General features: G+C 35.0%; 2 protein-coding genes across 5 annotated transcripts in view; both read left to right on the forward strand.

The window, feature by feature from the left end:
- Positions 1-1,111: 1,111 nt before the first annotated feature.
- Positions 1,112-16,801, forward strand: LOC145694319 (uncharacterized). Of its 3 annotated transcripts, none has more exons than XM_081770412.1 (4): positions 1,112-2,736; positions 8,671-9,900; positions 11,496-11,735; positions 15,245-16,801. In XM_081770412.1, the coding sequence occupies exons 2-4, from the start codon at positions 9,720-9,722 to the stop codon at positions 15,472-15,474; spliced, it is 651 nt and encodes a 216-aa protein (XP_081626538.1). In that variant the 5' UTR covers positions 1,112-2,736; positions 8,671-9,719; the 3' UTR covers positions 15,475-16,801. The 3 variants fall into 3 exon arrangements, with proteins under 3 accessions (XP_081626538.1, XP_081626539.1, XP_081626537.1); XM_081770413.1 differs by having other exon boundaries at positions 9,670-9,900; XM_081770411.1 differs by lacking the exon at positions 1,112-2,736 and having other exon boundaries at positions 7,472-9,900.
- Positions 16,802-22,635: 5,834 nt separating this feature from the next.
- Positions 22,636-27,951, forward strand: part of LOC145694320 (uncharacterized) — a 29,316-nt gene continuing 24,000 nt past the window's right edge. The window contains exon 1 of one of the 2 annotated variants that reach the window (XM_081770418.1): positions 22,636-22,891. In XM_081770418.1, coding sequence (XP_081626544.1) covers positions 22,884-22,891 — 8 coding nt within the window. In that variant the 5' untranslated portion in view covers positions 22,636-22,883. The remainder of the gene's footprint in view (positions 22,892-27,951) is intronic. The other variant, XM_081770414.1, reaches the window with a different exon arrangement.

Consider the following 27,951-nt stretch of genomic DNA (forward strand, 5'->3'; position numbering starts at 1 on the left):
ATTTCAACTAAAATATTTGTATCATCCGCAAAAAGTACGCTTTTGTTTGGAACTATATAATTAGGAAGATCGTTAATGTAGATAAGGAAAAGTATAGGACCTAATATTGATCCTTGTGGAACTCCGTGCCTAATGTGTCTTACCTCTGACTTGGTTGGACCTATTTCTACATATTGCATGCGGTTAGTCAAATAGGAGTGGAACCATAAATTAGCATGACCTCTAATACCATAACTATGCAATTTATTCAATAAAATTTTGTGATTAACAAGGTCAAAGGCTTTTGTGAGATCCAGAAAAATTCCATATATTTTATTTCTTCTCTCTCTCGCTTTATATATATCGCTTAGAAAAGCAACTACAGCATTGTTAATTGATTTGCACTTCCTAAACCCGAATTGGCTCTTCGTGAAGATATTATTCTTTTCCAAAAAGGGCACCAATCTGTTATACATAACTTTTTCTAAAATTTTGGAGAAAACAGATAGAATAGAGATAGGACGATAATTTCCTGGGTCAGTAGTTGATCCTTTTTTGTGTATAGGTCTTATTTTTGCGAGTTTAAGATCTTCTGGAAATGTTCCCGTTTCAAGAGAGGAATTGCATATATCAGTCAACGGTATAAGAAAATATTCGGCACACATTTTAAGCAAGTAATAAGGAATATCGTCGGGCCCAGAAGATTTTTTCGTCTTCATTTTTTTAATAATCGATCTTATTTCTAACTCTGTGGTAGGTATTAAGTATATAGATAAAGAATTACTAGATAATTTTATGTTGTTAGTCTTTTCAGACTCAGAATTTGAGTATGTTTTCGCAACGTTGGCAAAAAAATCATTAAGTAGGTTTGCAATATGTTGTTTATTTGTTATTTCTCGGCCATGCTGAATTATTTTTTTAATTTCTATTTTTTGCGTTTTTGATGCGGTTGATTGTTCATTTACTACTTGCCATAGTGTTTTGTTCTTGTTATCAGATTTAGATATCCTATTTGATGTGTGCATTTTCTTTGCTTCTTTTATTACACCTTTAAGAATACTCCTATATTTATTAAAATATTCTTTTAGTTTCCTATTATTCGTCCTTTTTACAATTGTATGTAGTTGTTTCTTTCTCATGCAGGAATTAATTATGCCTCGTGTTATCCAGTTGCATCTAGTTTTGTGAGAATATACCTTTATCTTTTTAAGTGGAAAGGCTATTTCGAAATAGTGCCTAACTGTATTAATGAACTGTCTGTATTTATTGTTTACGTCATTTTCTAGTAGTGTGTCCGTCCAGTCTTCCTTGCTAAGAAGATATTGAAAGTACTCCACGTTCGTTTCATGAAAGTTTCTTGCCCACTTACATTCTTTTCTATCAATTTTCCGATCTTGGGGTTGAAGTGTTATGTTTATTTGAACTGCATTATGGTCGGAGAGTGATGTGTTAAGATTATTTGCTTTAAAGGAAGTAGTTTCATTATCTATTATAATTTGATCTATACAAGATTCTGAGTTTTCTGTAATGCGGGTTGGAGTGTTTATAGTGTGTTGTAGGCCGAAGGATTGCAAAGTGTTTGATAATAATGTTAGGTGATTTGATGGTGTCAGGAAATCAATGTTTAGGTCGCCACATAATACGATTGGTTTACTTTCTTTCTTAACTAGAGTTAACAGTTGTTCTAATTTTTCAATAAAACGGGGAAAGGAGCTGTCAGGTGTTCTATACATGACTATTATAATGAACCTATGTCCTGATTTTTCGATTTCTATTACTGCATGTTCAAATGTCTGTTCCTCATTCAGATACATGCTGTTGTTTTTTACCTTATACTTTAATATTTTTCTCACAAACATTAAAGCACCACCGCACCTACTGAATGTCCGGCAAAATCCACCAACACATATATAATTTGGTAGGACTGTATACTCTATTTCATCTTCCCTCAACCAGTGTTCGGTAATACAAATTACATCTGGGTTCATCAGCTCAGTGTCGTTTCTGATTAGTATGTCTAGTTCATCTATTTTATTTCTAATGGATTGTATATTCTGATGTAGTACCTTTAGTTCAACTGTATTATATTGGTTTGATTGATAGCATACTGACCTAGAAGAGGTATCTGTGTCGATGAGTGGAGCATTTGTTATCTCTTTGATGCTTAGATTTTCATCAAACTTAGATACATGTTCCCCATTAACTACTTTATAAGTGATATTATTGTCTCGTCGCATAAAAAATCATTATTCCTGAGTTTCTCGGGTAATCGCCTTTGTCGATTGGTCACACGCGTACTACTACTTGGGGCGCCTATTGTTGAATGTGTATGTTTCTTTTGTGGTGTCATGCATTGAGAAATTGGGAGGATAACTTTTGCGTTTCTTTTGTTGTGTTCCGGAACGTTTTCATTGCCTTCTGCGTTACCATCAAAGAAAGCCATGGATTGCGAACTCTCAGTAGATGTATCTGTACTCCTTTTTTTAAAGTTACATGTTTGGTTATGTACTGGCTTTTCACTATTAAGATTTACTAGTGTCACTGATGTACGCCCCAAATTGTGAAGCATCTCTTTTGCTGCAAACAACATTTGGCTATCCTCACTGTGCATTTCAAGCAATCCATTCCCCATAGCTAAACTAAAACTTACGTTGGAGAACTGAAATGTGTTCAAAGCTCTAGAGGCATCTTTTACAACTGTACATTTAGACGTTACCTTTGTATTATTAGTAACCTGTTTGCAGGCTATTATTGAAGGTGAGTATTAAAATTATTTTTCTTCCATTAATAGAATGCATATTTTATCTTTGATTTGCATGAACGATGTCGACTATAGATAAAGAGATCCACATAAACTGTTCCAAATAAATTTTGGCTAGTTTATAGTCCGCGCTCGATGCAAGAAATCTGGTACTGGTTTTGTTGTTACAGGTGCAAACATGTGTAGATATCACTATACTTAGTCGTGAATAATTTTGATTTATGGTCTTCAAGCATAGGAGGAGGCTCAGGCCGAGACGGCCAAACATTGGAACAAGTTTATTTACTACTTTAAAAAAATGCGTTAAAAAGTACTTTAAATTGACAGATTATGACAAATGGAGGTACTATCGAGCTATTGACTACCGAATTGGCACATTTTCGGATAGTTTCAGGTTAGGTTAAGATCAGCAAGATTTTACTTTGTATAAAACAGTGGTAGATGCACACGCATCACAACTGATTTGTGTTAAGTACAAGGGACACAGTGTTGATAAATATAACTTGTAACTCCATTTTAAGTAAGTTAATTTACTATTTTGCTCCTTGTACTTAATAAACTTTAGGTGAGCGCATACTTTCGCTGTTCTGCGCAACGTAAGATCTTGAATCCAGCTGTTGGTGTAGGGGAAGAGCATCCGCCTGTCACGCAGCACTTTGGCAGTTCGAGCGTGGGTTGGAATCCCGCGCAGGCCTGACTGAGGCTTTCCTCCGCCCCACAATGAGAATGCCGGGATAGTACGTTCTTTGAAAGGCCAGGGCCACATCCTGTCCAAATCCTAGTTTTACCTGAAGGATCGATCCCTTCTTTTTGTCCTTCCCATGAGTAAATAACTAATCAAAATAAGGTCTTGCCGGTTAGGTCATGTTAGGTTAGTTTCTGTCTGCCACTACGTTGGTTTGCCTGTAACCGCCATTTGAAAACTAGAATTGGCCATGAAAATACAGATTCACACGTAGGTTACTTAGCCTGTGATTGTCACTTAGAAACTAGAATTGCCCCCCCCCCCAAAAAAAAAGCTAGCTAGGTTGGTCAGATCTCTTTTGAAATAACTTACAGGCTGATGTGCCAGCCATGAAACAAGTTAAGGAAACAGTACAGTGAAATATTCTGATGTAGACCTATCTTTATTTCCATGCAACATTCGCTACCTTATTTTTTTCTTGGTATTATGTTTCTGTTCATAAAGATATGTTTTTATGTATCTACACACAAGTACAAATATCTATCGTACTGGGGTAACTGGAAGTTCTGAGCAGTGACGTGTAAAACTTAGAAAAGTCATTGAATTTGATCTTGGCAAATAAGTGAGAACGTTGCCCTGGGAAAACTTGTTTGAATAGTAATTGAGTGTGAGTGAATTAAGTTAACGTTTTGAACAAGTTGTTGAGCTTCCAAGGACGGGACCTGGAGTTTCACGCGGGATACACCCCTTTTGAAGGGGGATTATACCCCCTTCTGTGCCCTCTGTGGATGAGTGGATAAGCTCGTCGTCTTGGAATCAAGGAGTCTCAGGTTCAATTGCCGGTTGGGGACACAAGAGTTGAGGATCCCTCGATAAACTGTAAGTCCCATTCTTAGGACGTCATCATCATCCCGTTGAAGACAAGCACCATGAGTTCACCTTGTCCAGAGACCTTCGAGTCAAAGACCTGGCTTCGTGCAGAGCACCGATCAGAACCATCTTACCCTTCCCCCTGGTCCGATTTTCTTCCGCGACCAGATTGACCTTTCGTTTCAGCCAATAAAAATACATTAAAGTTGCATTCGAATTCGTCACTGTTCATTTTTAGAGCACCCCCGTTTTCATTTTCTGGGCATCGTCACTTCGCTCGGCAGGGTTGGCTGGTTTAAACCAAGGCTTAAACCAGCTTTTTTTTTTTTTCAAAAAAACCAACTAGTTTAAACCAAAAAACGAAAAATGTTCGTAAAAGTGTAAGTGTTTGTAAAATCTTGATGAACACACATTTGTGGGTTATCACGTTTCACTCCCGTATATTATTCGTATTATATTCAGATCTAAATTCCCCATTCATTATTCAAAATGATTATGCTACAAAAGCAACTTTTTTTTGCATAAGTTTATAAATGTTTGTTTTGTGATTTTTTTGTAGTTGGTATTATTGTTATGTAATTACAATCAAAGAAAAATTCTAAATATTGTTTCGTTTCAATGTTTACTATTGATAAATTACATCGAAATGCCGTACTTTGTGTGTGTGTGGGGGGGGGATTACATACCCCACGAGAGGCATTTAGTGAAATGAGAAGTATCTTTGGTATCTATTTATGTATAAATGAGTCTGAGCCAAACTGGACTCAAATAATTTGTATCTTTATCAGGGTTTGCCCAAGTGGGCTCAGCCCGAAAAAAGCCACCGGGTTTTTTCGGGTTGGACCCACCTGAAAAAACCCACCTGGGTTTTTGAGCTTTTTCTTAATATATTACTGATACAACCAAGATGATCACATTGAAAGTGATTTTTATCAGATTTTGAACTTTCCTTGGGCGAATTGAATGCTTTCCCGTTAAGGTATACAACATTCAACATAAGACCTTTATCAAGTTCTGAATGCACTGAATGAATAAAAAACCCTTACCTTGGCTTGAGATAATTAAGTAACAAATTAATGTATGGATTATGCTTATAGCCTATTTGAAGGAAGAAAAAAAAAGCAATTTTATATTTTAGAAAATACTTTCCGTGAATCGTGTGCTCGCCAACTCGGCGACGCCGAGGAACGTTGTCCCTTATACGTTTGACGCGTTTAAAGCCATAGATGCCGGTACTACCAGTAAACATGTAGTGCATTAGTAAAACTATTATTATTATTTCTTACCTTTGATGGTAACACAAGTATTCTTCAATAAAATTTAGTTTTCCAACAACAACAGTTTAGTGCAGTTATTTGTAGGTACTCTTCAAATAAGCATTCTGTAGAATCAACACCAACAAAAGCGTAAAAATTCGTCAAATTTAAGAAACTCGATGCTCAGAGTTCCGAAAACTACGTACCCCTTACTATTTTAAGTGCTGAATTCGAACTTTCGTACTAGTGGAAGTTTCGATGTACAGTAAAGGGAGCTGCATTTTCGAGGGAGGAGGAAAAAAAAAAAACGTCCCGAAAGAAGTTCACGGGAAATTCCTCCAATTGAACGCACAAAGCATCGGAACTGAATACCTCAACAATATAACTATTTATTTTATGGTGTAAGATATTTAATTTCCTTTAAGACATTCTGAAACATCCTAACTATATATAAAACTACATGAGCTGATGTAAATTATTGAGCACTTCCTGTAGGGCTACAATGATTAAATTTGGCATGATGGTAGCTTTCTGGGACTAACGGTCAGAAAAATTGCCAAAAGTGAATATTTTTAATTTTTAAGGGTTCTAAAGATGGGATGAAAAGTTTCCCCATGTTATTTAAATGGGCCTTTTTTGGACCTATAATCTCATGTTTTGGGTACTTAGAATTGGAATAAAAACTTGAAATTCGGTATGCTTGTACGTTTTCTTAGCAGAACCTAAGTAAATCAGTAAAAATTTAAAAATCCAACTTTAGAGTGGTTTTATAGGGAACTGAAATATCCTTCCCATGTTTTTTATATGGAACACATTTTACACCCCCAAATTATTGAGCACTTCCTGTAGGGCTACAATGGTTAAATTTGACATCATTGTAGCTTTTCGGGACAAACCCACAGGAAAATTGCCAAAAGTGAATATTTTTTTAATTTTGAGGGGGTCTAAAGAGTGGATGAAGAATTTCCCAATGTTATTTAAATGGGCCTTTAAAAAAAAACATAATCTCATTTTTTAGGTACCGGTACTTAGAATTCTAATAAAATCTTTAAATTCGGTATGCTTGTACGTTTTTGTAAGCGTTACCTAAGTGAAAAATCAGAAATAAAAATTTCCAACCGTAGAGTGGTTTTATGGGGAACTGAAAAATCTTTCCCATGTTATTTATATGGGACGTCTTCTACACCCCAAAATGTTTAGGCCCTTCCGGCATGATTATAGCATTCCAGGACTAACCGACAGGAAAATAGCCAAAAGTGAATATTTTTAATATTTTTAGGGGTCTAACGGGTGATGAAGAAATTCCCTTGTTATTTAAATGGGAGTTTTCTTGGGATACAAAATCTTATCTTTTAAATAGTTGAAATAGGGAAAGAAATGCAGCTAGCCAAAAGCTAGTTTATTTTATAAAATATGGATTATATCTTTCTTAATGGTCCTAAATTAATTTTCTGGAAAGATCCTTCTTGCAACAAGTGCTCGTGACATTCCTGTAATTGAACGCACAAGGTATTGAAAGTTAACTTCAACAATAAAAATCATTTATTTTACGCTGTTAAATTAATATATTTGGTGTTCATATTTGGCAAACGTTACTGAGGCTTCTGGGATGATTCAATCTGCATTTGTTCGTTCGTCTGCTTGTACCACACATATTGCAGGGAATCACTTCTGATCTTTTAAGTGTAAATTTTTAGAGTACAAGCACGATACACTCTAAATTTCCTGTGTAGATTTTGGTGGCATACCAACGTAAAATTTCAAAATGGAGTCAATTTATTTTTTTCAAAATAGCGGGTATGCACGCTACAAAGCGCAATTTTCGGTCTTTTAAGTCGAAATTTTTAGAGTAGAAGCACGAGGTACTTTGAATTAGCTGTATATATTTTGGCGATGATCCAACGTAAAATTTCAAAATGGCGGCAATTTTTTTCAAAACAGCAGTGAATAGAAAATTGTTGCAAGTTGTGACAATGATAATCTTGAAATATAAATCATATTTTAACACTTTTACCCCAAAGACATTGAAATATTTTGATAAAACCCAATTAAACCTGAAAAAAACCAATAAAACCGGAAAAAACCCATATGGGCCATGGTGGGTTGGGCTTTTTCAGAAAATCCCTGGTTTTTTCAAACCCTGATCTTTATTTACTTTTCTTACTGATATGCAAATTAAGTCGTCGTATTTCTTTAATTTGGACCAATAAAAGTCGTTGTTAACTAACTGGAACTAAATTAGATCTTCTGTACTCCGTAGTACTTTGAAATTGTCCATATTTAATTCTGTATAATGGTTTCACTTGTGCAACTGTTTATCTTTTTGTCCTTCTGAAATGATTCTTGACAGTTATATTAAGAAGCATGTAAAGATCAGTACAACGTATTTTTATCAGGGTTCCTTCGTGAGTGAGTCGGCAGACGTATCGCATTTGTGGCCAATTAGTCCTGGTTCCGAGTTCAAATGGAGGACAATTTATCTCGGATGTAACTCGAGAAGCAGTTTTTATTCCGCTTTAAGCTTATGTGACCCCTTCTAGCATAACCCGGCTGTTGCATAATAACATCAAGGCGAAACAAACATATTTCTGTCCATATATGATATGAATATATAGAGCAAATTATTTAAATCAAAAAATCGTGGTTTAAACAAAAAAAACTTTTTTTTCAATAAAAAACATGGTTTTTGCCAACCCTGTCGCTCGGCCAATAAAGGTCTTAAAGGACAGTGAACATTAATGAGAACTGCACTTTGACGTTAACTACATGTCAACTGAACACCCGACCTTGGTCATAAATTGTAGGTTTTCTTTGTTCAAGTCTCCTGAGTAAGTACAGTAAATAGCATATGGCATTTTGTGTGCGTGATCAAGGATTCGAGTTCTATTTTTTTTTTTTGGGGGGGGGTCAGTTTGGACGCGGTTATGATTTCACTGCAGCAAGAGCTATATACCCGTCACTAGATGCTCAGTTAAACCACATTTTAACTTTTTTTTAGGCTTGCGTCGCATTTATTTCCCTATGTCATTAATTTATGTTCTAATGATAGTAATTAGTATAAAGAATTTCGTCTTTACGGTCGACTATGTCTTACGTAATGTTTTATCTTTCGTCTTTAGGATCCATTATGTCGGGTAACAGATCGTCGTTATCTAAAACTCTTAAAAGGAGGACAAAACGTCTGTTAAATGAACTTGTGATAGAGGAAAAAGTACGTAGGATAATTAATGCACCTGTTGTTACCCGTGTTCCAGTAGACGAAAATGTGTGTGTGCATTCAATCCATGAAACCAACGTTGATGATTGTTTAACTGAAAAACAGGACGGTAATGATGGTTTAATGTGTGTGTGCGGTGATTACGAGTATGTCGCTGTGTACAACAAGCTTGGAGTGAGAAGCCCTAACAACTAAAAATAAGATGTCTAGTTTGTTTATTTTTATAAACAAGTTTTTCAATTTGGCGTCCAAAATTGGCTACTTGCTATATTCAAGCAAGTCTTACGTAACAAATCATTCAGACTCAGATCTAGTCTCAAGTAATTTATTTCTATGAAAGGCTTGCTAGTTGTTTTTCTTCTTTTTTTTAACGAGGTTGTTAATACTTTCGCCTTTTATCGGATAAATGCTATCTTCTCATGATTGTTAACTACAGAAAAACCGGGCTCGTAATGCAAACTGTGTCGTTAAATTGGCTCTATTATGAGTATACATCAATAAATAAATAAATGAAAAAATAACGTACACATTAAATATTCATTTAATTATGATATGGAGTCTATTTAGGACAAGATCAAACAAGCAGATAAACAGCGTTAGTATCTTTTAATGTTGTGAGTTAATGTAATCAGTGTATGATTTCTGCGATTTCCGGAGAGGGGGATAAATTCATCAATAGCTCAAAAAAGTGGGGTTTATTTCCACCATATCCAAGGTTGAGAGGTATTTCGAGAAACAGAGAGGAGAAAGTTCCAGCCATCCCCCTACAGATAGAATACTGGATGTAATCATTGTAACATTTTAAACATGCTTTTAAAACCATAAGTTGTCACCTGCTTATTGTGTACCTAACAGTCTAGTAAAAACTGGATGTTTGTATAATTTCATCACTTGCTTTCAGAGTCGCTTGGAGTATCTATAGGAGGAATTGCGGAGGTAAACGTATCATCTATGGTGCACAATTCAAACGGAGGTTGCTCGTCTGCATCACATCGTAAAAGTCCAAATGGACCTTTACCATCCCACTCCCAAATCCAAACTCCATGCAGAATGTCAGCGTTGTCAGTTGCCACTACTTCATGTGCAGATACAGACAGTACCTTCACATCAGCTCGTTTAGGAATTGGCAGTAGTAAGTATCCAAAGATTAAACTGTATTGCTAAGCTTACTTACGTGTGTCGTCATTATTAAATAACCAAACAAAATGAAGACTATATTGCTTCTTTAGAGACATTTTGAACCCTGCTAGCTCGAGAGTGTGGCAGCACGTAGTCAATGCATCGATATTCTCCGACCACTTAGTGTGGCCGCCTTGACCTAGTAGTCTCCGAGATTATCACCAATTTTTGTTAATGAAAAACGAAATTATGGTAAAACTTATGCTTGAAAATTGAAATTGTTATGTTCCAAGCCGTGCGAAGGAAGGGGGGGGGGGGTCCGAACCCTTCTCTTCCTCAAAAATAGATTTTTGTGTAACTAATATAAATTTCGTACTAATTACATTTTAAAACATATATATCATACTAAGATTTACTTTTTACAGTGAAACCTTTAGTGTTTAAGATCTCCGAAAGTATTTCTAGATCCGGCGTTCCTTTCGTAATGGAAGTACTTCTTGGCTTTAAAATTCAGAACATATAATCTGTAATTCTAGTTTTATCACATTTTGTTTTGCAGCGCATCCTGTTGGAATGGTTGCTTTGGAACTATTCTGTTCCATATTAGAGGAGGCTTGTGGGCAAGCGTATGTTAGGAGCGATTAAACTCCCAACCTTTTGAATGCTAAACCGACGGGTTGACGATATAAAGTTTGTACCATGAAACAGAAAAATTTATATTTTTGTACAAAACAGCGTCTTGTTAGTCATTTGTTTTTTCTTACTGCCTGTGCGCAGGTAGCAGACAAAATTGGCAGGTAGCAGACAAGTCGACACACCGATATGCCCTCTCGTGGCGCTTCTGGTTTCTTCGCTTGCTTACCAACACACACTTAAGTTTTTATTGTTGCTCTGGCTGAGATTCAAACGAACCCAAATTAGGCAAATTCCGTTCAGGTGTCATAATTGTCACACCACAGAGACGCGATCAACGTTCTTTGAATGTTAAGCATTCCTCGCACCCCATTTGAAACCGTTACTCTGCTAGTATCGATATTTAGACATTGTTCCATATACGGAGGTTCTGCAGAGAAACATTGGAGCATATCATTCTTATACTACATTAATTTGAAAGTTGAAATATCAAATGTAACTGCATTCTCTCGCAACAGGAGTTTTTGCAGTAACCTTTCTCAGCAGAAGACGGTAGAATGCCTAGATATTGACACGAGCAGGCTATTTTATTCCATTAGGACACTTGAAGTGCTCTACAGACATATAAAATTGACCCGAATGTGGTGTAATGATTAGGAAAGCCCTCAAACAGCAATTAGTAATTTTCTTGCAATAGACTTAAAAAAAAATAAAAAATAAAAATAAAACTGCTTATGCATTAATTATGAAGCTTTATCAATATGTGATTTAAAATTCATCCCGTATGTTGCTGTGGGTATCGACTTCAGGGTCAATATGAGATATGTGCCGGTCAGAACCTAGATGACTTTTGTTAATGGTAGTTGCGGCACACACGATCTTAAGGTAGAATAAAAAATATTTCAAACAATGTGTACCATTGCCTCCTTGGTCTTGTATTAATTTAGTATTTTTTTCTTTCTTTTGATATTTCAGCCGTTGAAAAAATATTCCAGTTACTGCAGAGAATCCAGCTAGATATGAAACATCTCAAATGTAAAGTTGATAAAATGGAAGCCAAAATATATGAGCTGCACCAAGTTCCCTGTAGTGGTAAAGAAGCTTTGCAATCTATAGAAAATGCAAACCTGCTAGCTGACAAGCTCCCTTTACGCAGTTTGTCTGTGGTTCATAATTTAGAAGAAGATTTAAGACAGAGAGATGGCTTCAAAATTGGTGAGTGGTATTCTTAAGTTCGTATTGACACGAAGTATTTGTAAATATCCTTCAGGTATTGTTTAAAAAGAAAACTTTTATTCTTTAAAAATAGATCTCGTGTGGCCAGATGCTTTTTCGGATGTACAGGTTGTTAAATTAATGCGTACCAAACAATGTAGGGGTGGGTACCTGACATGGAAACAAGAAAATGCTTTGTGACATGTGCATACCGATCAATAGGTTGGGAGATGCAGGCCGTCGAAAGCGTGGGAAAATAAATTTCAGAAGCCTAAAATTCAAACACTGTCCAACCAACGTAGAGAGTGCAGCTTCATATCTCATAAAGGAAGTCGTTGGTGTTCTATTGCAAAAATGCATGTTTCAAAATTCAGCAATGCATACAAAATTAATTTTACAAGGTGATGGTAAGCCAACAATGACTTACACTTCGGCTTTTCGGTGCCTTTGAAGAGTCCTTTCGCACGCAATGCACATTCTTTTAACATACATTTTTATATAGAACAGGTATGACTTCTTTTATGAGATATGTCATGAGCCTATAATATATTGCTGCGTACATGTACACTCATGTCCAAAATAATTGTCGCATATCTATAACTGTCTTCTTGTAAGAATATAATTTGATAATGATTTTGCAGGGTACTTTTAATACTATGTGTATAATCGGAAAACGTATATTTGAGGTAAATTTCACAGGAAACAAATTACAAATACGAAAATTAGAATGAGTAAAACAAAATGTTGCTAAATGGACAAGAAAGTTTTATTTTCGTTTTATTGTTCTTATTTAATGCTCTTTTGACATGAAGTTTGCCACATACATGTCTTTGCCGATTATACACATACTAGCATTATAAGAAATACCGGGCGAATGCGTTATCAAATTATATTCCTACAACAACATTTATAGACATGCGACAATAATTTTGGACATGAGTGTACATCAGCCAAACTGGATTGGAGATGACGTATTTTTTATTTTTATGTATTTTACTTATTTTTTAATCTAAAGCTGATTGTGACGTATTCTTAATAATGCAGTTTCAAATAAAATAAAATCGAATCAACTATTTCTCTAGCGTTAGCAGTTTGGACTGTGAATTCTTAGGACTTATAATTTAGGTGTCCATATTGGATCTTAAATACTACTACTACTACTACCAATAATAATGCAATCCAATACTAGTTCGAAAATCTTGCTTTCACTGTATAGCACCTTCGTGTTTCAACAACAAAATCATAAGGTAGGATGGTTTACGGTTTCCTCGTGTCGTAGACATGTCTACAGTTATGCCTTGTTTGGCAATACCGGTACCATCTTCTACAACCTTTCCAACCATCCGCGGGTTCTCATAAAAATTAAGTGTTTAAGGGCAACTTCCACAGGTGCATGGATTCTCCAAGCCTGCGCTTTGCAAATAATTGAGAAGTCCCTTCACTTTTCGGGAATTCGGGAAGTCCTGGATACTTTCTTTGAAGTTCTCTAGCACCCATCTCCACCTTGGTAAGCGGAATCAGTGACTATGATGATGTCACGGTTTTGCAGGAAGCGAACTTGTAAGACAAACGGGCAATACGATCTCAGCAATTCTCGATCTCAGCATGTCGACGTACGACATGGTTATACAATGATTTAAATCAGCCTGTTCCTGTGCATTTGATTACGATTAGGGATCGAACGACACTGACAGAAGAATTATTTTTAAAAAAATCTACAGTATAAACTTAACGTACTACTCGTATAAGCAACATAACGTAGGCAAAATGTCTTTCTGTTTAATAATGAGCTAATACAGTGTTTTTTTTTTTTCCTATGGTATTATGTTCGGACAAAATACTCTTTCTCTTCGAAATTAACAACTTGCAGCAAGGCAAACAGACAAAGATTAAATAAACTTTTGCTGAAAATGGATACTAAACTAAATGCATGTCGAAAACAAATAAATGGAGACATTTGCGTTCAATTATCACATCCAACAATGCGCGGTACATTAACGATCCTGCCTATTATTGCTTGAAATTCAAGAAAATAACAAAGTTTTATTTCAGGCTGTCCGTTAGTTGGAAGTTCTACATAGACGCTGGGGAATAGTTTTCAGTATCCGCGTCCGTTATTGAGAATGTCAGCTATTCAGAAGTAATTTTCACATTGCACCCAATGTATTTCTGCCAGGAAATTGAAAACTGTCCGTTATTTTGAGATGTCCGTTAGAAGTTTTACTGTAAATATAATTTCTATGCGTCGTACAAAAGTCTAATGAAGTCGAAACAACACATTTATCCTTCGATTTTTGTCGTGCGACGAATATGGAATGGTTTAAACAGGTAGTAAAGTGACCTCACTTCAAGATATGTGCACTAGATTCACGCCACGATGTAGTTCGGGGCCCCTAATAATTTTAGGTCCTAGCATTCTGCCGTTTACGGATGAGACTGAGGAAAAGCCCCATTCGCGATGGTGTCGCTGATTCGCCTGTGTAGGATCTGAGTTCCTAAAGAATTTTGTTATATATATATACTAGAGTCTAATTTCATCTTTCGGATGTATGGCGTTTTTTAGTATATATTTTTAGGAATCTTGGAGGGGGATTACTACCAGTGAAATCCTTTGTTTAGGTGCCATTCTCGCATTATCCTAGTAAAAGTAAAGCTTGCGGTAATATCTCCCAAACAATACCAGAGTTACGAGGACAAGTTCCTCTTCGGATCGAATCGAATTCCTTAACAATATGTAGTAAGGGAACTGGAAGTGTTATTGTTCGTTGTGATCATTTTACTACAGGAATATGAAAAAAATTTTGAATCACCATCAGAGTAAAAGGTCATTCTAGAGGACAAAACATAATTCAATAATACGTTAGATACTCTCCTTTCATATGGATCCGTATCTGCTATGCTATACGCGTTCCTTGTCATATTCATTCATCAGTTTCTATTACTGCAGTTCGTGTTTGGAGATTTTTTTTCTGTCATATATCGAGGGTTCAGAGACCAATATGTGTTAATCTAGAAAAATGAAACTAAGAAAATTAGAGTTTTTTGGCATTTGTAGACATTTTAGGGCATTGGTAACGCTGTTATTCGCAGGTAAATAAAATCATTGCTTTCCTTGTTTTTGCCTCTGAAAGAAGTTGTAATTTTCTGTTAATCGCACCGTGCAAGTAAATTTTTAATTTTTGACTTGAAACGAGTGGATATTCTGAGCCATCCACATATCGTTTTCCACTCCCTACTTCCTCTGTTTGACACCGAACGACAATGTCCTGTTAGATTAGCCTTTCGGGCACGTAATAATGCGCTCATGCGTACAATGGATGTTTTTTGTGCAATGTATAAAAGGTTTCTTTGTATTTTAGGAGAAAGTTATATTTTCGTTCGAATTTTATTTATGTAACTTCAAAATTAATCTGTTATTTCTCAATGATGACATTTGCTATTTAAATGTGTAGTCCCTTCTGGTGATACAGTATTATTGCATTGAGTTTTTACAATTTTTTCTTCTTCAGGAGCAGTACAACTCCGATTTCCTGATATACAAACTAGCGACATTGTCCGACGGATTGGGAAAGTCTTAAGTGGTTCGCGAGATTGGGATGGCTACAGATGTAATCGGAGAAGAGAACAGGCTCAAGACTTAGGGGAAGATGCACAGTCGTTCCGCGGGGAACCCGCAAGAGTCCAAGGACCACTTGAATTCACCTTGCAGAGTCACCCCGAAGGGAAAGCCGTGGGGTGATCGGTCCCGCGGCTAGTTGTGATCAACCCTCAGCAGCGTGTCTGATATAAACAAACTTATATGAACGAAATGTCTTATTGTAAATAAAATAGTAGACAATAATATGTTAAAGTACAAGAGAATTATAAACTTCATGAAAGTAACCGTTATTAATAGTTTTTTTTTTAATTTATCACAGTAACTTTCAGTTCGCTAATTTGCAGAAATATTTCCTAGTGATACATTTTTATAAGTTTTATGTTGTATTTTACTGCAAAGAACCTATCCAAATTAAAACTTTATAGTGGCATCCATATTTTACTGAATATAATGAGCTTTCCGAACTTCCGTGCTGTCTGTGTAAGTGTAAGGGATGAGTCCACACTACAGACCAGTGTGCGAATTAACGGATATTTTACAGTGGGATTTAAAAAAAAAAAAAACTTTTGAGAAGTTAAAATTTATGGGAAACTAATAATTTACAGAAGAAAAGAACTTCCTAAATTTTCTCTAAATTATTTCAGGTTAAGTAGAAAGATAAATATTATCTGCATAGTTTCTTTGATTATATATTAGTTTCCCTAGTCGGGATGTGTAGCGGAAAAATTCGATGTTTGAAATAAATTTATTTACAGTGGCTTTCGTTGACGTAGAGTGTATATGATTTTTACGTGTTTAATTTTATTATACATATGATATATTGACATAAGGGTCAGGAAAATGGCCACTTATCAGTGAACCCTTTTTTGAATAAACTAAATAGTTTCCACACGTTGCGGAACAAGAGCTGATTCCTTCTTCAGTGGAAGGAAACAATGATGTATATGGAGAGTACGCGTTAAGAACAGTGAAGGTCACATTTTGAATATGCTCAAAAAATATTTTCTCCACACCAAAAGATGCAAAATAGTTGGTGAAAATAGGGCGTAGTCCACTCGCGAATGTACACGTGAGCGAATTACGACGTGTTTTCACCATCTTAATTATACATTTTGGTGCTGAGAAAGAATTTTCTGAGCATTTTAAAACGTGCCCTTCATAGTCCTTCCTGCGAACTCTTCATATGGAATGAAATAAAATGGTGGAGACAGTGTCAACGTTTGGTAACTATTAAGTTGATGCAAGAGAAGATTCACTCATTTTTTATGTTGTTTCTATATTAATGATAATAAGTTACGTGTTTAAAAGTATTTATTTCCATTCGTTATGTTGGAAACAGCAAAACAATTGTACAATATATACCTCTATGCAATGAGTGAAGTTCACGAAAAACAAAAAAGTTAGGGAATATGTTTTGTGTAAATTTTATTTTAATTATTTAAAAAAAATAAAAATGTGAATACTTCAATCTGAAAATGTTTTTATTATATACTGTTTTGTTTAGTCTAAATACTGCATCTCTGAAACACGCTAAATGTCCGACCGCCCTCTTGGATCCGCCATAGATAGAAGTGCGGCAAAACTACTTGCACCAGTGACATTTTGAAAAAATGTCTGATGTATCCGATGTCATTTTCTTCTATTTTCATTAGAAAAACATAACTTGAATCCAAAATGGTAGACAAGCATGTAGCGTGCGCCAGAGATGCAGTACATGGCCCTATTCAAATCTGATATGTTGACATATCCATCTGGTGTTAAATCTGTAAAAATTATATGGTCACATCTGGTTTACCGATGTGGGTGGGATCTCCCACCCAGATCTTCCCCATACCCACATTGTCATTTTAGCTTCCATGGTTAACCGATGTAGCTCTATATGGGTCCAACCCAGATCTACAACATGCAATACAAAAGAACATATCTGCACTCAGGTTTGAATAAAACTTTCATATTTAATCATTTAGTGTGAAAAGAAATAGGCTGAGCTCGTACGTTTCGCAATTGTGTATAGAAGCTGGAAGATCAGAAATGTCGCCTATTCTATGTTCCTTGTGAAAAGTACTGGGCGATTCAAATACATTTGAATAGCTCCGTTCTTTTTACAAGGAACATATGGAGCTACATCGATTAAGCATGGGAGCTAGAACGACGATGTGGGTATGGAGAAGATCTGGGTGGTTCAACATAGATTCCACATCGGTCAACCAGGGAGCTAGAACGACGATGTGGGTATAAAGAAGGTCTAGATGGGCCGACATGGATCCCACATAGATCCACATCGATCAACTATGGGAGCTAGAACGAAGATATGGGTTCAGGGAAGATCTGGGTGGTTCAACATAGATCCCACATAGGTCAACTAGGGAGCTCGAACGACGATGTGGGTATGGGGCAGATCTAGATGGGCCGACATTGATCCCACATAGGCCGGTATTGTTCAACCAGGGACCAAGATCGATTATGTTGATATAAGGCAGATCTAGATGGGGCTACATGGATTAATGTGGGGCCAACATTGATCTGGAAGAATCCACATGGGACCCACATAGATCAACATCGACGCCGATGTCGATCGACATAGATTTGCCGATATTGGCCAATGTCGAAAAAATGTTTGCCATTCTGCATCGATCGTCATCGACAGCGACATCGATCCCACCAAAAATTCCCATGTTGATCGACATCGGCCCATCAACTGTGCTACTGGGGAATGTTTCATCTTCTTTAAAACCTAATTGACATTTTTCGTTCACTTCTTTAAATTTTTTCAATCTTACCCATGTTTCAAGGCTCCCTGACCTGGCTTTGGAAAGTAAAATGCTTCCTAAATCATTGTTCATATAATTTATTTTTTCATAACGCTTTTTATGTGTGTATATTCCTTTTAAACTGCTCTTCTTAACAAATTCTTCATACCACTTTTCCTGCGCTTTCTCTTTAAATGTTTCTTCTGTGATTTTTTCCCAATTTTTATAATTTTCTTCTCTATGCCAGCGGGTAGTTTGATCATACTTTCTTTCTAATTTCCTAACTCTCCTAAACCATTTCGTGTTCTCCCCTTTTCTCATATGTTTAGTGGCCTCATGCACCACTTTTACAAATCTTGTTTCTTCCATAAATTTTAATCTTCCAAGATATTTTACTTTACTCACACCTTCTCTTTTTTCAAAATCACTCCATCCCATCTCTCCTGTTATTGTTACATTTGCACTTAATTTATTTGCTCCTAGGGCAAACCTTCCTATTTGATTTTGTGCTTGTTGTAAAATACTCCTGGTTTTTTCCGTTAATATTATTACTTCATTTGCATATGTTAGGGCCGGTACTGCTACTTGTTTCCATAGTATTCTTGACACCTCATATCTATTGTATGACCACATTGCTTTATTTTTTATAATTGCTGTATACTTTTGTAGTTTATTTTTCAATTTTTTCTCATGTTCAACTAAGTATTGTTCTCCTTCTTCAAGTGTGATTCGTAAAAATTCTATTTTTTCAGTCCTGCTTATTACTATGTTTCCTGCTTGTATATTTTTATCCTCTATGTCTCCACTAAAAACCATGAACTTGCTTTTTTCTTCATTTATTTTTAGACCAATTTCTTCTCCTTTCCTAACTACTCTTTCTAACATTTCCTTAATATTTTCTATATTAGTACTCATCAGAGCCACATCGTCTGCAAATAGAGTGCCAGGGATTTTTCTTACTTTTTCTTTTCCTTGCAATCTTAATTCTAACCCTCTGTTTGTTTTGATCAATGCTTCTTCCACTTCATGTATGTATATCAGGAATAGAACTGGTGATATTTTCATTTTTACAAGCTACGCATGTGCACGTCCAGTTTTACGTAGTTGCCACGTTTATTTTTCTCGTCTGATGTATTCGAGCAATATTAGTTAATCGTGCCCAAATCAACTTTTTTGCAATACTCAAAGTAGACTCTGAATACCAAAAAGTTCACTTTCCTTAGTAGACTTCTAGTATGTTACTAAATAGTAGGTGACTAAGAATCGATTAACGAATTGTCTCTGAACACCGCCCATTGTGTTTATTTATTTATTTATTTCATTTTCCGCCGTAAGAACTTAGCGTTCATGGCTTCGTCAAGAGATAGAGTTACTATTACAATTAATAATAATAATAATTACAAGAGAAACGCTACAATTAATAATACAATTATTTAAATATATATATATATAATACAAAATATATACGTAACAATAAAACAAAGTGTATTTTCAGAGAAAATATAAATTGTATCTTGTTTTATATATTTCAAAATTCAAAGAAATCTTAATAATTACATTACAAAGAAAGATCACACTGAAGATATTCATTTAAACCTAGGAATGGGACTTGGGTATTTACCTACTGGGTAGGTAAATAAAAATTGGGTAAATACCCGGTACATACCGAAATTTTATTTACCTACCCAAAACATGGGTATTTATTACAAAATGCAAGATTACATAAGAAGACATAGTGGATTCTAAAATAGCAGTATAAAATCTTCCAGACACAAATGTGGTTAAAGAAAGATGCTAACTTTCAACACTAGAAACTCAATTTATTTATTTATTTGCCATCAACACAACAGGCATAAGCCCAATTATAGTGTTGGTGTATTACATAATACATTTACAATAGTTTTCTTAAACATAGAGTTCATATTGCAGATGTCAATTTCTTTGTGTTTGATACATATTTTGTTGTAAGTAGAACACATTCTCCAAATTGGTGATTTCATTAATACGTTGGTCCTTGCTTTTTTGCAATAAAACAGACCAGAGTTATTAGTAGTCTTATCCTACTTTATATTTTGAGGTCATGAGCAAAAAGCAATTTGTTACTTAATAATATATGATCAGGGAGATCGTTAATGAATAAAAGGAACAATTACGGACCTAGATTAGAGCCCTGGGGAATTCCAGAATATGCAATATAATCAGATGATTTATATTCCTTGTAGATAACAGTTTGTTTACGATTATTTAAATATGATAAAAAGAACTTGATCAAGGGAGAAGAGAAATTACATTCGCCTAGCTTATGTAATAATACCTTGTGATTGACTCTGTCAAATGCTTGTTCAAAATTTATATATATTAAATCAACCTGACATCCTATATCTAACGAATTTGCTATAAAGTCTGTGATAAGTGCAAGGTTTGTTGTTGATTTGTGTGGGATAAAGCCATGTTGATAAGGTGAGATTACTGGTTGGATGTGGTCAATTATCCGTCGGTATAAGATTTGTTCAAATATCTTTGCAAAAGTAGGTAAAATTGATATAGGCCGGTAGTTATTTATTTCGTGTTTATCATTGGTTTTTGGTATTGGGCAAACTATAGATGATTTCCATTTATCCGGAAAAACGCATGTTTTTAAAGCGAGATTGAATGCAATCCTTAGCGGATATGTAAACGCATTTATACAACCATTTATGATATATGGAGGTATTCCATCAGGGCCAACAGCAGTTCTGGGCTCTAATTTTTTGATTGCCATTACTACTTCAGATTGAGTGATTTCCTCAATGGTAAGTGACTCTAGTTTGTTACTTACATAAGTTAATAAATTATTCGTAGGAATGTCAGTGAAACCTGTATCTGGCACATATACTGACGAGAAATACTGTGCAAAAGCATTGGCTATTTCATCATTATGATAAAGTTCGCGTCCCTCATAATTTATTTTCCCCCCAAGAAGATGCTTAGTCTTATTTTTTATAAAATTCCACAATTCATTAGCATTGTTATTAATGTTATTTTCAGAATCTTGTATGAACGCTCTGTACGCCAGCTTAATTTCTTTCTTTATTTCCCTACGCAATTCATTGAATTTATTGAGATAATTTACTTCTTTATTACATTTGTATTTTTATTGATACCTTGCTTTAGTTTTGATTTTTTTGATAATTTCATGTGTAAACCAGCACGGATAAGCTGTTCTTGAGTTGTTTTTAAGTGGCACGCACTTGTCAAATACACTATAAATAATATAATAGAGATTATCAACTAGGTCATTGGCGTTTTCATATTTCTTTAGGCAGTTCCAGTCAATAGATGAGAATTCAAGATACAACTCTAAGAAATTAGCTTTCCTAAAATTATATCCTGATATATTAGTTTTCTTTTTAATCTTCGCGGTCCCCTGCTGCATCACGTTTATTACTAAGGATGGATGGTGTACATTTTCTGGAATTAGTGGACAATATTCCCTACTGACTTCTATATTCGTTATATTAGACAGAACCAGATCTAATGTACGATTATTTACATTCGTCACATTATTTAATGATTGCAAATTATAATAGGACATAAATTCATATAAATTCTTACATTTAGAAGAGCTTGTTTCAAAATTAAATTCCGTACCGTTTATTTCCGATAAATAGAAATCACCAATCAGGAGAACAGGACAACCTTGAGGACAATTAATTTCAAGTCGAGTAAATAAATCATTATACAATTCAATATTAGATCCCGGTGAGAAATACACAACGCAAAAATAATTGCTTTCCCCTCACTGTTTATTTTGGCAATCAAGCAGTCATAATTATCATCGCACCTGTCCAATAAGAAAATGCAATGTTTACTTAGGGCTGCAATAAGAACACCCCCACCCCTTGTTTTACAGGTTTTGACAGAGTTTCTGTCTTGCCTCAACACAGTATATCTGTTATCAAATAACTCAGCATCATAATGACATTCGTTAATCCACGTCTCAGTGATTGCAACTAGATCGTAATTGTTAGTTAATACACCACAAAAGAAATCACATGTTCGACCACGTAAGCTACGAGCATTTTGATAGAATATTTTTAGAGAGTCTTTATCTATATTTACACTTTCTTGGTCTTCTACCGGAGCCTTGTCACAGTTATTTCATTGTTTCCGTACGAGATATTCCGTACGGGAAGGGGGAGGAGTTTTGAGAGGGGGATAGTCCTTCTGTTCATAGAGTTCTTGTGTACTTGCTTGACGGGTGGATGATCTTTATATCTGGTAACACTGTTTAAATCAAGTCCGTTTCTAATTTAGTTTAGTATTGATATTAGCTTGAGACTTGTTGAGAGTAAATGTGCCTCTCACCCTAATTGAGTTTCCTAAGTTTTTTACTCAGAGAAAGAAAAAGTCTGAAAATGGGTAGAAGGAAAAGTTATGTTTGGAACGCATACAATGTACGAAGCGACAAATCAGTAAACTGCAAGTACTGTGGTAAAAACTATAAACACGAAAACGTAAATAAATTGCCAGATCATGTGAATAAGTGTTTCAAGTGTCCTGAAAGTTTGAAGAAAACCATTTTAAAAGGTTTGCAAGGAAAAAGTTTGTCTGATTGTTGGCAAAATACTGGGACGGAACAAGTCAATGAAAGTGAACTACCTACTCCAAGTTGTAGTACCAATAAAAGCATTGATGACTCTTTAGTGACGAGTGTGCCTGATAAAACTTTGATGCCAGTTTCATATAAGAGGAGCTCCTTCATGAATGAACAAAGTTCCTCTAATAGCATTGCCACTTTTATGGATACAATGATAGCTGATGAAAACGTAAGTATATATGCATAGTGTAACACATGTAAGGTACTGGGTTAATGAGCCACGTCATCACGTATCAAATTCCATTTTAGGTTGAGCCAAAAGGGAGTAGTTTGCTCGCCAGGAGTGTCTATAACGTGTCTCGAAATTCAGATAAAAATTGCAAAAAACACTTAACTACTTGTATAACTAATGGAAGGAAAAGCCTTTACTTTAGCCATTTCAGTCTTTTTTTCGATTCAGTGATTTCTTCTTTCAATTCCAATTCTCCAGCTGCTCATCGAAAGGTAAGATCGCTTTAAAAGGGTGTAGTGTAGTAGAGCAACATACTGATAAGTAAATTACGGGTAGAAACGGGTTAGCTTATGATTAGGGAAGTTTTTACCATTTTCATAAAATTGTGCGAAACCGAAAGAACAAATCACGGAATTGAAAAAAAATGAATGACGCAAGTGTTTTTTACTAAGTGTAGAAGTGCTTTTGTTTCATATATATCTCAAGAACTTGTCATGTGACCTTGTGGAACGAATTAAGAAACGACAGCTCAAAAGAGATTGGTCAAACACATTCCCAATATTCTCAAACAGTTTATATTTTGTAAATAATGGCCAAATGGTTAAGTCAAGTAATGGTCGAGATTTAAGAACATTATGCAAGAAAATACTGACATTTTACTTAAGAAATGTATGGTACTCGTAGTTTAAGACATGCATCCAAATTCCCAATGATTCACGTTAATCACTACGTAAGTAATTTTTATTAGAAATTTTGTTACTATTGTTTCCATCGAAATTAAAACGAATGAATTACTTAAAAGAATAGCATTTTCTACGGTCTTAGTTAAGAAGTAAAATGGAGAGGCATTCTTAATGTTTGAACTGATTCCAGAACTATTCAGAAACTTTTAAACACTGATCTTTTTACTTTCATTACACGTGTACAATGAACTTTGTTATTGACAAAAATATGTACAATATTCACTAACTTCTCACGTTAAAACGCATGCTTTCACTTTGGTTCAGCAAAATTTCTCATAGACCGCAAGTATGTGTGTATTGGGTCATTTTCCAGCCTACCAGCAATTTATATTGGAAGCTCGGAAATGCCAGCAGAGTTTTCAGGAGAAACAAGTGCATATTCCTGCTAGTACGTTTCTTGAAAATGATGGTTGCATGGGGTGAACGACAATTGTCAAATGTGACGTCATTTTCTAACACTTAAAAGAAAATCTATGAAATATAGAATTGTTAAGCACAAGGGCATAATTTCAAATATTATTTCGTTTTTAATAATATTATCTTTCAGAAACCAATTCCAACCAAACGCACAATGTACACACAAATGGTTGAATTGTACTTGGCTAAGATCAGAAACTGTTTTCCATTCCTAGATTTCTAGGTTAAGTTAAGAGATTTCCGTAAAGGGAACACATAATTGATATAGCTGTAGCTGATTATTTTCCAGTGATAAATTTGTACCCACAGTGAAAATTGAATGCATTCTTGTTATGGGTGCAAATAATTATGCATTTACTAGTGGAATAGGTTAAGATTTGTGTTCAACCTAAGACGGTTTATTTAACAGAATGCTAGCGAAAGCTGCCTACCTAACTGGAGCGCTATTGTCCATGGTGAAACATCCTCTCTGGATAGATTTCTTCAAGCGTCTAAGACCTTCATTCAAACTTCCAGACAGAAAGTGGTTGTCAATTTGGCAACTTGATTCCTAGTTTAATGAAATACAAACACAGCTGCGTGTAGAGCTACAGGATTCGAAGTAGCTAAATCTTCAATGTGACGGTTGGAGTAATGTTCGCAATGACGGAATAATCAACTTCATTATTAGAAACCCTCATCCAATATTTGTTCACTTTATAAGCACGAATTATAACTGTCACACTGCTGAGTACAGTAGAGATCAAGTATTTAAAGTCATTGAAAAATACGACCCAAGTAAGTTCTTGGCTCTCAATTGCGATAATGCAGCAAATATGCAGAAGGCTTTTTCTCTTGTCCAAGAAAAGTATCCCCGTTTGCAACCATTATTATGTATAGAACATACGTTGAACCTTATCCGCAGTGATATTTAGAAGTGTATTTCAATTTCATCATTTATGGCAAATTTTATAGACATCATTAAAACAGTTAGAAATACTCAGGTCTTGAATGCACTTTTTCATGCAATTAACAATGAGAAAAAAATACACACTTCTCTTACACTTCCATGTAAAACCCGTTGGAGAAGCTACTTAAAATCTCTTGAAAGTTTGAAAGCTACAAAAGTCAGCCTACAAAACTTAGCTGTTCATGAAACCACTGCAAGATATACAGCATTTATCAAAAATCACAAAGCAAGGCTACCTGACGATAAAGGTTTCTGGGTGACAGTTGAAAAGCTAATATACGTTCCGAAACCAATAGTGTCCTGAATAAATATATTAGAATCTGATGAATGTTACATACACCGAGGTTTTCCTGCTCTCAAAGAAATCGAAGAGCAATTAAGAAGATATGTTCCCGAATTCCCATTGTCCAAAGCAGAAGAAACAAATATTCTTCATAAGTTCGAAAGCAGAAAAGTTAAAGCACTACAAGCGTTTCACTATGCCGCAGCATTGCTAGATCCTTCATCACATGGGTTTGGCTTGACTCCAGAACAACATGTTGATGGATTGGAGTTCATACACAAGGTTGCAGAAAACATGAAAGCAAATCTTATAAATGTGATGAAGGATATTGCACTACAAAACAAATGAAGGTTTGTGGGGCAAGAAGTTCATTTGTACAAGTTCTGGTGAAATGAACCCAGTAGTTCGGTGGCAAGGTTTGTGTGGAAGTACCGACTTATCTGAAGTTGCGCAGCGGATATTAAGAGCGCCGGTATCATCAGCCGCCACAGAAAGATCCTTTAGTGCATTCTCAAAAATTCATACTAAGTCAAGGAATAGACTGACTATCTCCAGAGCCGGAAAAATTACGTGTATTGGTTATAACTGGAAACTGCTTCACTGGAAACAGAAGCCGAAGTTATCAACACACCGTAAAGAGACAGAGAAGATTGTTGAATCAGAGCAGCGAAAAGACTTAGAAATTATGTTATCGCACGATACAAGTTCATCACATTTGAAATGCACTATAGTACCAAGAAAAAGGAAAACCCTTGAAAAGGACAGTGACATTTCTTCTGTGTGTAACATGAAGACATCAGCAGCGATAATTCCATATATTCATTCCATGCATCCGATGAATCTGATGAGTAATCTTGGTAGAAATGCTATCCCATAACGAGATAACGCTTTTTTCTTATGTGTATAGAATATTTGGAGAATGTTGCTAAATCTTGAATGTTCTGTAGTTCATTTGTTCTTTTATTAAGTTCATAATAGAAATTACGTGGATGATGTTACCAATTGAGATGTCTGTGATCAGAGTGAACTAACTGCATTTTGCCGGATTCTGAATTAAAGCATAAAATCATTTCAATTAGGCGTATGTATCTAATGCCACCGAAACAGCAACTAATTAAAGAAACTTACGTAACCGTCATTTGAAGTCCATTTTCCAATGGCCCTTTATCTGTCTTGTTTCCAGGAATGCTAATTTCTTGCAAAACATGAAAATACAGTTACTTTATTTTAGCTTCAGACAGCTCAGTTTTTATTACATTTTCATGTTTAGCTAGAAGTGTAGTAAAAAGTGTGAAAGTCCCCGCATATATATTCCTACTGTTTCATTTCTAGTTAATAAAGCATACATGATGCAAGAGAAAAATATTCCCAATCAATATTCAATATGCCAATTTTAATAACTTGTTCCCCATAGTCACTTGTATAATGTTCATTGAAAGAAAAGTACTTACCCACGTTCCATGTATTATTTTAGTTTCTTTATTTGTAGAAAAATAAATACTGTCTTTTTAGTCATCAGCTTTCAAAATATGATTTCTGGAGAAACACACTTGTTTCATGTTACTATTATCAAAACAGAAACTGCAACATAAATAATTTATATTAATGAAAATAATAAATTTACTCTCTCTTAATACTTGTTCTAGTTTCTACTGGATCTAATCTTTTTTTTCGTTATTTTCACGTACTGCGAAAAAACGTCTGTTCTACATATAGTATTGAAAATGAAAAATACCCGTATATTTACCCAATTTGGGTAAATACTTGGGTATTTACCCAAGGTATATACCCGAAAAATATTGACCGAAAAGTAACAGTAACTCGAGGTGCCTTTTAAACTGCAAGTTTGGCATTCGTTTGACACAATCTGGTAATTTATTATAAAGTTTTATTCCTATGTGGTGTAACGAATTTTGAGTTCTTGTTAGGCGGAAATTTTGTATATGAATATGATTGGTTGTTCTTGTGTTGTATTGGTGTAGGTCCGAATTGAGTTGAAAGTTACTTTTATTCATATGTATGAATGATGTTGTTTCGAGAATGTATATACACGTCAATGGTAATATTTTAAGATTCTGAAACAGTGGTCTGCTTGGTGTATGAAACAGAACTGATAACATTATTCGTAACATTTTCTTCTGCATTGCAAATACTTTCTTCGCATAACAGGTATTACCCCAGAAAATGATTTCATACGATAGAATTGACTGGCTCAATCCGAAATAAATTGTTTTCAATGTTTCTGTAGTTAGAATCTTACTAACTTTACGTATAAGATATATTTTCGCGCTTAGTTTTCTCAACAAATAATTCACGTGAGCATCCCATGTTAACTTAGAGTTTAATTTTAACCCTAAAAATTTACAATGATGAAAATAAATACAATACAATACAATTACAAGTACCCGTATGTACGTATTTGATGTAGGTATATATGCAATCGACTTTAAAATAGTATTGGGAAAGCAACCAAATAGTTTCATTAATAATGCTATAAAAACATTTGTGTTTAAATATTACATGGATTTGTAGCTTAATTGAAATAATTATATTATCGGTAATGGAGCTATTTGCACGTAAATGAGAAATTTTATTGGCGTATGAATTAAAATGTTAAGCTCTATTATAGAATAATGAATACCTTGACCGAATTTAGCATAATTTC

Source organism: Thermobia domestica, chromosome 9 (genome assembly GCF_964235325.1).
Source record: "Thermobia domestica chromosome 9, izTheDome1.hap1.1, whole genome shotgun sequence".
Classification (NCBI taxonomy): Eukaryota; Metazoa; Arthropoda; class Insecta; order Zygentoma; family Lepismatidae; genus Thermobia; species Thermobia domestica.

What these genes read in the sequence shown, in the direction of transcription:
- LOC145694319 (XM_081770412.1), top strand. Translation starts at nt 9,720, where the DNA reads ATGGTGCACAATTCAAACGGAGGTTGCTCGTCTGCATCACATCGTAAA. An exon ending in TCGTTTAGGAATTGGCAGTA is followed by an intron (nt 9,901 to 11,495) that starts GTAAGTATCCAA and finishes TTGATATTTCAG; the next exon opens with CCGTTGAAAAAATATTCCAG. An exon ending in GAGAGATGGCTTCAAAATTG is followed by an intron (nt 11,736 to 15,244) that starts GTGAGTGGTATT and finishes TTTCTTCTTCAG; the next exon opens with GAGCAGTACAACTCCGATTT.